At 36.7% G+C, this 13,651-nt stretch overlaps 2 protein-coding genes across 10 annotated transcripts in view; both read left to right on the top strand.

The window, feature by feature from the left end:
• The window catches only part of hspg2 (heparan sulfate proteoglycan 2), a 110,936-nt gene extending 108,125 nt beyond the window's left edge, over window positions 1–2,811 (top strand). For all 9 annotated transcript variants that reach the window (XM_077218762.1, XM_077218760.1, XM_077218761.1 and 6 more), the window contains one exon: window positions 939–2,811. In XM_077218762.1, coding sequence (XP_077074877.1) covers window positions 939–1,111 — 173 coding nt within the window. In that variant the 3' untranslated portion in view covers window positions 1,112–2,811. The remainder of the gene's footprint in view (window positions 1–938) is intronic.
• Window positions 2,812–9,560: 6,749 nt separating this feature from the next.
• Window positions 9,561–13,068, top strand: LOC143726076 (mucin-5AC). Its single transcript, XM_077219063.1, has 13 exons — window positions 9,561–9,639; window positions 10,156–10,203; window positions 10,308–10,338; window positions 10,441–10,467; window positions 10,626–10,797; window positions 10,877–10,980; window positions 11,113–11,284; window positions 11,798–11,914; window positions 12,000–12,016; window positions 12,171–12,345; window positions 12,431–12,534; window positions 12,622–12,790; window positions 12,879–13,068. Exons 2-13 carry the CDS (start codon window positions 10,192–10,194, stop codon window positions 13,039–13,041), a joined length of 1,263 nt encoding a protein of 420 aa, XP_077075178.1. The 5' UTR covers window positions 9,561–9,639; window positions 10,156–10,191; the 3' UTR covers window positions 13,042–13,068.
• Window positions 13,069–13,651: the final 583 nt, after the last annotated feature.

Here is a 13,651-nt window from a genome sequence, read left to right as displayed (position 1 = left end):
GCAATTATTTGTGTCTATTAAGCTCCACAATGTCAGCCATGTAGTCTATAGAGTACACAGATGTAATTCTGAAAAAAAAGGAGAAAAAAAAACACGTAGTAAAATATGTACCGGTACATATATGTGTGTGTGTATATATATATATATATATATAAGAAATTATATAAATACACTACCATTTGTAAAGTTTTTTTAAAGAAATTAGTATTTTTATTCAGCAAGGTTGCTGCAAGTATATTTATAATGATACCAAAGATTTCCATTTCAAAATAAATGCTTCCTGTTCTTCAAAGAATCCTGAAAAAAATCATTGTTTCCACAAAAATATTAAGCAGCAAACACTGTTTTCAATAGTAAGAATTGTTCCTTGAGGATGATTTCTGAAGGATCATGTGACACTTAAGACTGGAGTAATGATGCTGAAAATTCAGCTTTGACATCACAGGAATACATCACATTTAAATATAAACCAGGTATTGTTGTACCACTATGCTCTCTGTAGAAGACATTAGGATTTATTACAAAAATTAAGTCAATACACTAAACCACAGGCAAAAATTATATTTTTCAATCACAAATTAGCTTTCTACTTAAACATCCTTTTCAACAAGGAAACACAAATATTGCCAAAAATGTTATTTAATAGGTATTTATATGAGACTTTCTGCTAAACATACAGGAACCGGAATTTGCAAAGTTTCTCACCTATTACAGAATATAATATAGTTTATAGAATATTTACTTCCAGATTTATTCACACAACAACCATATAATACTTTTGGGGCAGCTTGGCTCTTACAGTATGTCTCACCAATATGTGAAAACATGGCTTACTTTCTGATGCCCCCGACAGATGACATATAGAAATGTCTTTTTCTTGTAAAAGAAATTCATAAACATTTGAATCTGAAGTAAGATTGTTTGCATTTGGACTGTAGGTGGGGCTCCAGACATGAAAGCATTGACCGGTGGGAAGTATTCCTCGGGTATCACAGGCTGCGTGAAGAACCTCTCGCTCATGAACGCTCGACCGGGAGAACAGCCAGCGCGACCCATCGACTTGCAGGTCCACGCAGAGGAGGGCATCAACGTGGAGCGCTGCCTAACATAGACGCAGTACTAAAACAAAACCAGAGACTACAGAAAAACAACCCTCATCCACATTCACACTGAGAAACTTGCATTTCTCAGATGCTTACTGGACAAACTAGTCACACTTTAAGAGACACACACTGATACATGTTTCTTGGTGCTTCACCGCAACCAAAAAAACAAACAAACACATGAAAGGATTCTTAAACCAAAAAAAGAGAGAAAGAAAAATGTATGATATTAACAAGTCTTCAATTTTTCCGTGTTTTATGCTCAATGAAGGACTTATTAACACAGAAGCTCAGTTTACATACTCCGAACAGTAGCTTTTTAGCCATGAGAAAAAGACGACAAAAGGTTTTAAAAAATAAACATGATGAGCCTTCTATGGTGGGTCAGATCCTATGGAATCGGAGATGTTTTTACAGCACTGAATTTTTATTTATAAGCATATTAATCTATATATATATATTATATTTGTGGAGGGAAATGCAAGCTAACAATAACCTGCTCATTTGTTTTCCTAGCAGTGAATTCTAGGCTCTAATATTGCGTGTCTGAGGTTTAGTGCCCGAGCTGTGTTAATACTTGAAGACTCCGTTGCCTTCTTTTACTCTGTATTAGAGCCGGTGGGGGCGAGCATGCTTAGTTAGATACAATGAGGAACGGGTCTCTGTGAGGTTACAGCACAGATTACATCATGATGCATCTCAGGTGAAGATTGTTGCTAAAAAAAATACAAATTGGGAGATCATATATATGGTGTAGACTGTATATATTTCACATGATATACCTTCCATGTTTGGTAACATTGTTATGTCTGGTAATAAATGAAAAAACATATGGTGCTAAATTCAGACAAAGGCAACAAAACAAGCACATAACCATTTTAGTATCATGTAATATTTACTTCTCTGGATGGGTCTTGTTTGTTGTAAGTAATAAAAGCCACAGCTTTAAAATAAAATAAAATGCTTTTTACTGATTACAATCCCTCAAGCCAAAGTATTGAGACTGAAGTTAATCTTGGTAAATTCTAGATAAAAAAATGGATGTGATATCTCTAAATAGTGATTTAAAAAAATAATAATAGCAGGGCTAAAATGATTACAAATCATGTAGTGGATCTCAAATGTTACAGAAAATCACTTTGCAGCAGTTTAAATGTTTTTTCTATTTCTCACAATTTTGCTGTTAACAACCTCACTGACATATTATTTTTCATGATAGATTTGTAAAAACGATTTAGGAGTCTTCTGCCATCACATTCATATTCTTTATGATTCTTATACAATGTGCATTGATCAAAGAAGGAAATGTGTATGTCATCTTCCAGATCCTCTGGAGGGTTAATGGAGAACTGCTACATCTATGGGGTACAGTTCAGGTTCATTATCTCAATCAGAGTGTACAGGAAGTGATTTTTTTTCTGGCTGCTCTCATTGCATTGCAAAATGAGGAGGTCTAAAATGGAGAACAGAGAGAGGAAGCAGAATGAAAGGTCTCAAATGAAATACGGCCTAGTGAAACCCCTCTTTTATAAGTGCTGTGACTTGGAGCTCTAATGAGCATGCTCGCCCACATGGGCCAGACAGGGGTCAAAGGTCACCTAAAGGTGTGTCTTTTTCACCATTTTATATGATTATGGCTTGTTTGTTCATTTTCTTTAAACAAAAAAAGTATTACTGCTTAATTAAAGTTGCTTCACTTTTATTATTATTATTTGATTCTGTCTTTTGTCATCACTGATTTCTGAGCCTAAAATGGCTTTAAAGCATGATCACACAGGCTGGTGGTGTTTCTTTTGCTAATTTGCAATGCCTACTGCACCACTCAAATTTGTGCTTTTGTGTTTGAATTTTGATATTGAAATCCGATAGGAAAGCAAGATTGCAGAGGTAAGGGGTATATAATAACGGCCCCTAATACACGTGACTGTGCGAGTTTAGTGTTTGGCAGGCTGGAACCAATAGCCTCTTTAAAAAAAAAATGTTTTAATTTTTTTTATGTCAATTCAACTCTTATGACTGTAGTAATTGTTTGAAAGATAAGTAAAAATTCTAATGCAAACATCTCTCTGATGTTCTCACTGTTCTTACTAACATGGTAATGCATTAAAGGGGTGGTTTACTGCTTTTTTTCTTTGCATGATTGCGTTTATGGGGTGCAATATAACATGTCTAAGTGGGTGGGGTTTTTTTTTTTTTTAAAGCCTTAGTTTTCATAAATTTCACCTTTATTGTAAGCCGCTTTCTCTGTCATTTGAACGACCGGTTGACTTCCTGATTCTATGAAACCACTCCCTCAGAAACAGGCAATGGGCTCAGATTGGTCAGTTGGGCCGGTGTGTTGTAATTGGCTAAACTGCGTTGTGCACGTAGTCCGGAAACTTCAACCCCATTACCTTTACAGTCGAAAGCTGCATGTGCTCCGTCAAATGTAAATAATGTCAATAGCCTACTGCCGTATTAGTTTGAGCCAGAATCAGACCCAGAAAGAGGCAATGAAGAGAGTCAAGCAGAACCTCCCCAAACACGGCTGTTACAAAACGTTTCTGAATGGTACATTTTATTATTATTATTATTATTATTATTATTATATTCTTTTCTATTCTACTATTATTATATAAAAATTTCGATACGCTGTTACTTGAAAATGTCACTGCTGCTTATAGCTTTTGAGATATGGTTTTCTCCTGATTAAACATCTAATATAACTGAATAAATCACAGAGTAATACCGTTTTTTAAAGTTATTGTTTTATCGATATAATGAACAACCGTTTATCTATTCACAAAACTTAGTTTACTCAGTGTATCGTTTGCTTTAGGTGTACACGTTTGTCTTACACAAAGTAGCATCGAACTAACTGGTTACTATAAACAAACAGCGTTGGCATTTGTTTACGTTCTTGATCAAATCGAAAAATTACGTCATAAAGTATACATGGAAAATATACAAAATTAGTACATAATTACAAATTCAGGTCCAAAATGTTTGTACACGCAAGTGGCTACTAAAGCCAGCGCTGCCATTTGTTTACGTCCTTGATAAAACTAAAACATTACGTCTGAAATTATACATGCAAATACATTTAAAATTATTAAGACTTACTTACAGGTTGTGGCCCATCAACTGCTGCCTCTGGTTTTAAAGTTGGAACTGCTTCATGTTTTAGTAACAGTTGAATTCGCCATTGAATTCGTGGAGATTCTGGAAGCTGTCTTCCGTAAAATGCGCAGCACAGAGAGCTAAATTACGATTGTAATTTTCAGGAACATAATCAAACATAAATTGTAGCCATTGTTGACAAACTACAGCGTACGTAGGAAGCCCGAACACAGAAGACCTGACAGCTGGGTGAAAATAACACACTTTCGACATCATGGCTACTGCTCTCCACTATAACTCTTCCTCTTCGACAAAGCAGCAGAAATATGGCCATGCCCCCTTTTTTGCATATTCCGGAAGGAGGGTTGATTATGGGTTAGTTACGTATAAAACCCGGGAGTATCTCGTTGTATTCCCATTCGAGTCGTTTTTGTAGGCATTAAACTTCCTGATTTTTAAAAGACGAATCTCTGCTTACGTTGAACTTTCAGTGCAGCAACTTTGCAGATACAGTTCATGCACCAACAGCAACATTACACACTATTTAAAATGAAAAAAGTGAAATCGCAATCAACCACCCCTTTAAACGAAACCTGCGCACTCACTCTACACAGGTTTCTGGGGTTGTACTAGAATAGCTTTACATGATTTAAACTTTTTTCTTATCAATTACATTGTTGCGGAACCTGTTTTCAATCTGAACGCTCCGTTTTAGTTTCTTTAAAACCTGCCTTCCAAAAAGTGCTGTCTGCCATACCCATGATTGGCCTGCCGGCCCCGGTCCGTTGTGATTGGTCTACCGCTTAGAGCATGTGTTGGAAATGTAACACCTCTTAAAGACTCCCTGTGGTGAAAGTCAAGCTTTTAATGTTTTTTATATGTCTATGTGGTGTTTTTGAAATGCTTTAAGACAAACCATGTGCAAATTCATAAGTCAACACCTTTGCGGAGTATTTTCTCCTTAACTGCAGTAAACCAAAGACACGGTTTGAGAGATGTCAAATACATCTCTGGTGTTTCTGACATCACAAACTACCTTGCAACCAATCACGTCAACTGTGAGTTGTTCTATGAGCTTGAGTGAGTGGAGGCGGGGTAATTTGCATATTTATAGAAGGGTGTAGAGTTACATTCAAGCTACGTCAAGGCATGATGATTTTTTTTCCCAAGAAAAAACTTTTAATTTGTCATTTTAGTGATCAAAGAAGAGTTTTAAGGAATACAATTATTGACTATAGGGGGACTTTAACATAATGTCTCATGTAGCTTATGCAACCCGAGATGCTGCCTCTTGATGATGATGCTAAGGGGAATGCAAAATGCAGTGTCTCATTCAGCTTCTCAGGGAACCAGTTTGCATTTGCAACCTGAGACATTCCCTTTTTAAGTGGAACTTTGACGCTCTGCCTTTGTGTTGACAACACAAACACTGGGAACACAACACCAACTATGCCATGACTAGGCCAGAGTCAACCCCAAGGGCGTATCCTATGTGACTTGAGCAAAATGATCTACCTCTACTATCAGCATAGTAGATGCAGGGCTTGAACCACAAAGTGCAGATGCTTGACTTTCTTCCATCAAGAAAAGAGTCAAGTGAGAGCTGACATTGCACCTTTTTGGCAAGCAATGACAAACAAAATCTTCACACACACAGACAAAGCGGCTCCTGAAGACAATAAAGCTGATGATGTGTAACGCGGGCACCATTTTATACTCACAGGGGCTTGCTCTGCATGTAACGCCACAGACTGCCGTCTGCCAATGAATATACTTTAGAAGTGCTTCAGACACCGTTTATGCTGATGGCGTTCTCCATAGCATCAACACCAAGGTGCAGCATGAGTACCGGTGAGTATCAGCTCTGAAGGCTGCCTGCCTGAGGCACTGTAATACTGCTGTAGTTACAGAATGTAATGACGTCAACTACTATATCAGTTCGAGCTGGAGTCTGATAATGACAGTAAAGAAGATCAAGCAGATCGACCCAAAACAACTTCGCAAACATGACTTGTTCAGGATGTTTCATAGTGGTAATTCTTTCTTTTGTCCACGTTATGTAGTAACGTCGAAGAAAACTATTTCTTACTTTATTACCTGCAGGTCGATAAGACGTTATTTTGATTAAATATAATGTGGGCACATGACTTAAAAATTATGTGCACAGATAAATCATTTATAATAATACTGTAATATTCTATTAAAAAATATATTTTTAATTAATGTTGACGTGGACTTTGTGCTTTGTAACTTTGCAGATTGCACAAACACCTATATTACACATTAAAGAATTGGTAATAAAAAAGTATACCCTTTAACTATAGACGTGACATAGAAGCATCATATTCGATGTTGTGGTTAATTCTGACCCCTGTCAGATTATTTTCCCCCAGCATTATCTTTACTTATGGGGTTAGGATTAGGCAATCAGGCCTCAACAAGGACTTTTCATGGCCTGTATACAGTAGCCAACACAAATTTCAAATGGAATTTATCATTATTTACTAGATAGTGTTACATTAAGCCCCAACACTTATACTATTGAATTATATTTGAAACTTGACTTCCCTGTAATACTAAAGATATACAACCCCAAATCAGAAAAAGTTGGGACATTTTGTAAAATGCAATAAAATCAAGAATCTGTGATTTGTTCATTCTATTTAACCTTTTATTAGCTGACAAAAGTACAAAGAAACTTTTTCCAATGTTTTCACTGACCAACATAATTGTATTTTGTAAATATAAACATATTTTGATTTTGATGGCTGCAACACACCCCAAAAAAGTTGGGACAGAGACCAAATAAAAGTGAAAAGATTATCCAAATTAGATTATCCAACTATTTTGAAACAGTCCACAATGAGCAGAATTGGTGAATTGGTAATAGTTGAGGGTATCATGTTTGGTTGTAAAAGTGCTTCTCAGTCTTTTTAAGCAAAGATGGGTCATGGCTCATCACTTCGTGCCAAATATCTTGAGAGAATTGTCAAACAATTAAATCACATTTCTCAATGCAAGATTGCAAAGCATTTATGCCTTTCATCATCTTCCATACAAAATATTCTCACAAGATTCAGGGAGTCCAGAGAAATCTCAGTCTGTGTTGGGTAAGGCAGTAGACCTCTGTTGAATGCACGTGCTACTCTGTTAAATACAGACACGTGTGCTCAGGAGTAATTTGGAAAACCATTTTCACTGAACACAGTCTGACGCTGCATCAAGAAATGCCAATTGAATCTCTGTTATGCAAGGAGAAAGCTTTACATCAGTTCTATGTGGAGATGCTGGTGAGTTCTCTGGGCCTGAGCTCATCTCAGATTGTCTAGAAGACAGTGGAAATGTGTGCTGTGATCAGATGAGTCCATGTTTCAGCTTGTTTTTGGGAGAAAATGGACATCAAGTTCTCAGTCCCAAAGACGAAAGGGACCAACCAGACTTTCACCAGCGACAGGTGCAAAAGCAAACATCTGTGCTGGTATTGAGGTGCATCATTGCAAACGGTATGGGTAACTTGCATTATTGTGAAGGTACCATTGACATGGAGGCATATATTTGGATTGTACAGAGACATAAACTGCCATCAAGATGACATCTTTCCTGGGAAGCAAGACAATGCCAGGCCTCATTCTGCACGTGCTACAACTGAGTGGTTTCTAGACACTCTGCACCATAGAAGGGATGTGCCTGCCTGCCTTACTACAGTCCAGATATGTCTCTTATGGAATATGTATGACCCATCATGAAAAGGAGAATCAGGCAACGATGACCACAGACTGTTGAGCAGCTGTCTTGTATCAGACAAGATTGGGCAAATATTCCACTAGCAAAACTCCAACAATTAGTATCCTCAACTCCCAAATGATTAAAAAGTGTAATTAAAAGGAAAGGTGATGTGACACAGTGGTAAACATGTCTCTGTCCCAACTTTTTTGGGGTGTGTTGCAGCCATCAAAATCAAAATTTGTTCATATTTACAAAATACAATTATATTGGTCAGTGAAAACATTGGAAAACCTTTCTTTGTACTTTTGTCAGTTAAAAAAAGGTTAAAAAGAATGAACAAATAATAGCTTCTTGATTTTATTGCATTTTACAAAATGTCCCAACTTTTTCTGATTTGGGGTTGTATATAAATTTCAGCAACACCTCCCTGTCAGGTGTGGGGGTGGTGAAAGGAGCGAGGACTCAGGTGCAGAATTGATTGGCTTTTTTAATGAGGTTAAATGGATAGTTCACCCAAAAATGAAAATGCTGTCAGTATTTACTCACCCTCATGTTGTTCCAACCCCGTAAGACCTTCGTTCATCTTCGGAACACAAATTAAGATATTTTTGATTAAATCTGAGAGTTGGATCACTCCTTTATAGGCTTCTTCAGGGATTGAAACTTGCCACCCCGGAAAAGTTACTAAAGACATTGTTAAAATAGTCCAAGTTACTACAGTGGCTCAATCTTAAGTTTATCAAGCGACGAGAATACTTTTTGTGCACAAAGAACCCCCAAAATAACGACTTTATTTCAACTATTCATTTCCTTCTCTGTGGGCCTCTAATCAGTTAGCATAGTTGTGTGATTGCGTAGTACTACATCACTCGTAGGCTCACTATTGGCCGACGCTGGTCATGTGTGTGATGCGTGTGACGTACAACAACAGAAGCTTACGCTATTATACTAGTGAACTGACTCGAGGCCCATAGAGAAGGAAATGAATAGTTGAAATAAAGTCGTTATTTTGGGGGTTCTTTGCGCACAAAAAGTATTTTAGACATTTGATAAACGTAGGATTGAGCCACTGCAGTCACTTGGACTATTTTAACGATGAACTTTTCGTGGAACAAGTGTCAATCCCTTAAGGAGCCTATGAAGGAGTGATCCAGCTCTCAGATTTCATCAAAAATATCTTAATTTGTGTTCCGAAGATGAACGAAGGTCTTACGGGGTTGGAACAACATGAGGGTGAGTAAATACTGACAGTATTTTCATTTTTGGGTGAACTATCCCTTTAAATGAATAGCTTAAAGCTTCCCATTTTGATGTGTTTTATTGTGTAAAATATATTGTAAAGGATTACAATTGCTGTATTGTCTCTTTCTAATGCATGTAGCAAGATGAAATTTCACTTTTGACAATCTTACATAGCTGTTTTAAAGTGAGGAACAAAAGATTAAATCTTATACAAAACTATACATTACCTCTGTTCAGGACCAATTGGACAATTCTTGTATGTGAACAGCATTTGCCACATGAGATGGGTTAGACAGAGATGGGCGGAGTGCTGGAGATGAATGAAGAGAAAGAATTTCATCAGAGAAAAGGAGAGCACAGATAATGTTGTGTAGATACTTAACTGCTCCTGCGTGAAGTGATAGATGATAAAATATTGTGGCATATCACAAGAGATATTCTCACTAGCACAATCATCAAGTAAGACTAGGTAAGTTTATTTATACTGTATATATTTTTTAATTATCTCCCTTTTTTGTGGTTGTATTCAATAGGCTAACTGAATAAGAAATTCAAATAGAAATGGTGTCAAATCATTTATTAAGCTTTTTTAAAATCTAGACTTTTAGCAATGCCATTATAAATATTATGATCATTTGTAACACTTATTCAGTTGTTTATTCTTAGATTCATTTTCATGGACTTTTGTTGATTTTCATGAGTCACACACGTGTTCCTTTGTTTGAGTTTCCCGCTATTCATCAGTTTCTATGGACACTAATCATCATCACAGCTGTTCATCATTTAGTTCATTACCTTGTATATTTTAGTTCCTCACCTTCACTCAATGTTTGTGTGTATGTATTACCTGTTGGATGTGTATTAATATCTACATTTGAACTTTATTCCTGATAGTCTTCTGTCTAGACTGCACCTTGCTAACATTATCATTATAATACAATTCCAGACACTGTAATGATTTGTCTTTCCTTATTTTTTTCTTAAGTTTTGCTGTTAGATTCCCTACTGAAAGGTCAGAAGAATGAGCAGCAAGGTATGCCACTCCTTTTGCTTTTATATTAAATTATGTTATATATTATACATTCAATATTATATATTAAATTATACATTCAATATTATAATATTTTTATTTTCCAGGTATTTGCAACCTGGGTGCTTCTGGCTACAAGTACGTTTGATTTATGAAGGAAAATACTGGTAAAACCAATTAAAAGTGTTACTGCTATAAGAAGAAGAAAATAATAATAATAATCTCTCTCCTTATTTACAGGTACAATTATCACACTCTCCAATCAGAGTAGGTGTCATTTTCCTATTTAAAAAAAAAGACTAAATCTTGCATGCTCTGTCTGTCAGCATATTGAAATTCTAAAAGACTCTTACACTCACTATGGTCTACTTTAATTTGCCCTTTTTTTTAAATTAAAACAATCTCTTTTGTTTGGTATTTATCAGGTTGTATAAGCAAGTGGTTTGACCGTGATAACCCAAGTGGAAATGGAGATTATGAGCTGTTGGTTGACCTTCTCAATATGTATCCTGGAGAAATATGCCCAAATCCAATCGGCATAGAGGCCCAGACTATCTCCGGCACACCAGCATCTCAAACAGGAAACGTCTTTCAAGTGTGAGGTTTAATTCAAGAAACAAATTATCTTATTTGCAGCTTTACAATGCATGTTAAGGTTTATTCTGTTTTTCTGAAGATACAATCCAACAACTGGGTTTTCTTGTGTAAACGCAAACCAAGGAGGAGGGCTTTGTGCTGATTACAAGGTGCGCTTCACCTGCCCAGAGGAATGGTGTTCAAGTAAGTGACATTTACACACAAACACGACCGCTGACCTGGGTCTTTTTTTTTTTTTTTTTTTTTTTTTACAAATTCAATGATATATTTTTTGGGGAATGAATGATATCTGCTCAACTGGTCATCCTCTATTAGAATGTAGGACACCCTGGTTTGACCGAGATAATCCCGGAGGAGTGGGAGACTATGAGACTCTGTCATTAACCCTGATAGCATACCCACTACAGGCCTGCGCTCAGCCCATCGCCATTGAGGTCACAACCGTTAGTGGGACCCCTGTACTGCCAACTGAAAATGGTTTTCAAGTGTACGACCAACAATGTCACACTCTATGCTAAAATTCTTTGAGATTAGAACAATGACATGGATGTATTTTTAATGTGAGCTCTACAGTAGACACAATGGCCTTATCCCACCAAATATTTTTGCACTACTTATGTACTGGATATCTATTGCAATTCTCTTGATCAGTCTAGTCCTTGTCACTCCAACTGCTTGTAGTCTTTAGAGCAGATTTTTAGAGAATGTAAGCTCATTGCCCTGTATGCACATTTAAATTCAGAGAAATACAGATTTAACACTTGGTCGCAGTTGTAGCACTTGCTTGTAGGACTGTGCATTTTCTGAAACTCTTGCATATACAATTGCCTAATTTTTCTATGGATGGAAAGGGAAACGAAGCTACTGCCAAGTATCTTAAAAACCTGATTTATAGAAACTGCATGTTAAATTGTACATGCAAGAGTGAGTGCTTCAGAAAAAACACCGTCCTAGAAGCAAGTCTTTCAATGATGTTAACCGATGCATTTTTTTTTTGCAGATATGATCCAACACAGGGCTTTGCTTGTGTGAACGCACAAAAGATTGGAGGGTGTCAAGACTACAGGGTCCGTTTCACATGTCCAATGAGTTTTTGTGTTCCGGTATGTATTATAACGTATATGGCCTCTCTGTACACACACACACACACACACACAAATCCAGAAAAGTTGGGACATCTTGTAAAATGGAATATCATTAAGTTGTTCAGAGAGAACAGGTACATTTGTCAGTTAAAGTTTTTTTTAATTTTTGGTTTGTTTTTGCAAAGTGTCCCAACTCTTCTGGATTTGGTGTAGTGTGTGTGTGTATCAGTACACACATTTGTACAGGCTTTATTTTTTTTTTGCATAACCATTCTCTCTGTTCATCAGAGTGTGTAACCAGATGGTTCGATTCTGACAATCCTAATACAAATGGAGGGGATTCTGAACTCTTGACTGACATTCTCAGTTTGTATCCTGGGTACATTTGTCCGAAACCACTCGGAATAGAGGCTCAAACCATCTCTGGCCTGCCAGCATCTCAAACAGGAAATGTCTTTCAAGTGTGAGTCTATCAAAGAATCTGAACTGAAACTGTATTAAAAAATTGTTTTTTCACATGTTCTAAAGCTCTTTTGTATTTTCTGAAGATTTAATCCAATAACTGGGTTTTCTTGTGTAAACGCAAACCAAGGAGGAGGGCTTTGTGTTGATTATAAGGTGCGCTTCACCTGCCCAGAGGAATGGTGTTCAAGTAAGTTACATTTACACAATAGAATTCAATGAACTGATCTTTTGTTGGTCATGAAAGATATCCACTCAACTGGTCATCCTCTATTAGAATGTAGGACACCCTGGTTTGACCGAGATAATCCCGGAGGAGTGGGAGACTATGAGACTCTGTCATTAACCCTGATAGCATACCCACTACAGGCCTGCGCTCAGCCCATCGCCATTGAGGTCACAACCGTTAGTGGGACCCCTGTACTGCCTGGAAGCAACTTTCAAATGTAAGTTTAACCAAGTTTATAATAAAATAATTATTATATATTATAGTAATTTTGAAATGATTGATAGGCATATACTTTGATTCTGTAGATATGATCCACTACAGGGCTTTGAGTGTGTGAATATGCCGGTGAGTGGATGGAACTGTCAGGACTACAAGGTCCGCTACACGTGTCTGCAAAGTTTCTGCAAGATCTCCGGTCTCCCAAGCCTCCCATTGGATGTCACAAACAGGACCAACTTACAAGTTTAGCCTAAAATCTGTCAAACTAAATTTAGATTAGAAACAAATAAAATAAACATTTGATTGCATTGCCATTTCTCGCCTCCGCTCATATCATTGTACCATTGGTGAAGTGCAAAGAACATTAGAGGAAATGGATAATTTCAAGACTCTTTCTATGATACCTGCATATCAGCAAACTTGTGCACACCTGTACATGTAATATAGTTAAATGTTTATATTATAGGCCTCTAGTTAAACTACCAAGGCAACCATTCTGCTTTTTTCTCATAAATAACAGCAAGCGTGAAAGGTGGCTGATCATGAAATTCAGACATTTAAGTTAATTTTCTTCAAACAGTCTTTAACTAGGCAAAAAGTACTAGAGTGGTTTATTTTTAAGTTTGTGATTCTAGTATATCATGTTGTAATAACCTTCTTGGACCCAGGAATAGACTTTTGACCACTGTCAGGACTTGAATCATGTTTATCAGCCATTTTGGGAGACACAACAAATGAATAGGGAAATCATATATTAATATTCTTATGAAATATTAGATTATTACACATCATTTATTACATTTTTCCTGAACACAATATGCAATTTTAGATGCAGTGAATAGATGCATTGTATTGAATG

The sequence above is a fragment of the Siphateles boraxobius genome, unplaced genomic scaffold, assembly GCF_051911475.1.
Source record: "Siphateles boraxobius isolate OS27281-9 unplaced genomic scaffold, OSU_SipBor_1 77, whole genome shotgun sequence".
Lineage (NCBI taxonomy): Eukaryota > Metazoa > Chordata > Actinopteri > Cypriniformes > Leuciscidae > Siphateles > Siphateles boraxobius.
Note: the sequence above shows the minus strand (reverse complement) of the source record. Positions and strands in the feature narration are given on the sequence as shown.

Excerpts from the sequence above, each read along its gene's own strand:
- LOC143726076 (XM_077219063.1), top strand. Across the intron at positions 10,981-11,112 it reads CCCAGAGGAATGGTGTTCAA|AATGTAGGACACCCTGGTTT; the intron begins GTAAGTGACATT and ends ATCCTCTATTAG. Across the intron at positions 12,346-12,430 it reads ACAGGAAATGTCTTTCAAGT|ATTTAATCCAATAACTGGGT; the intron begins GTGAGTCTATCA and ends TATTTTCTGAAG.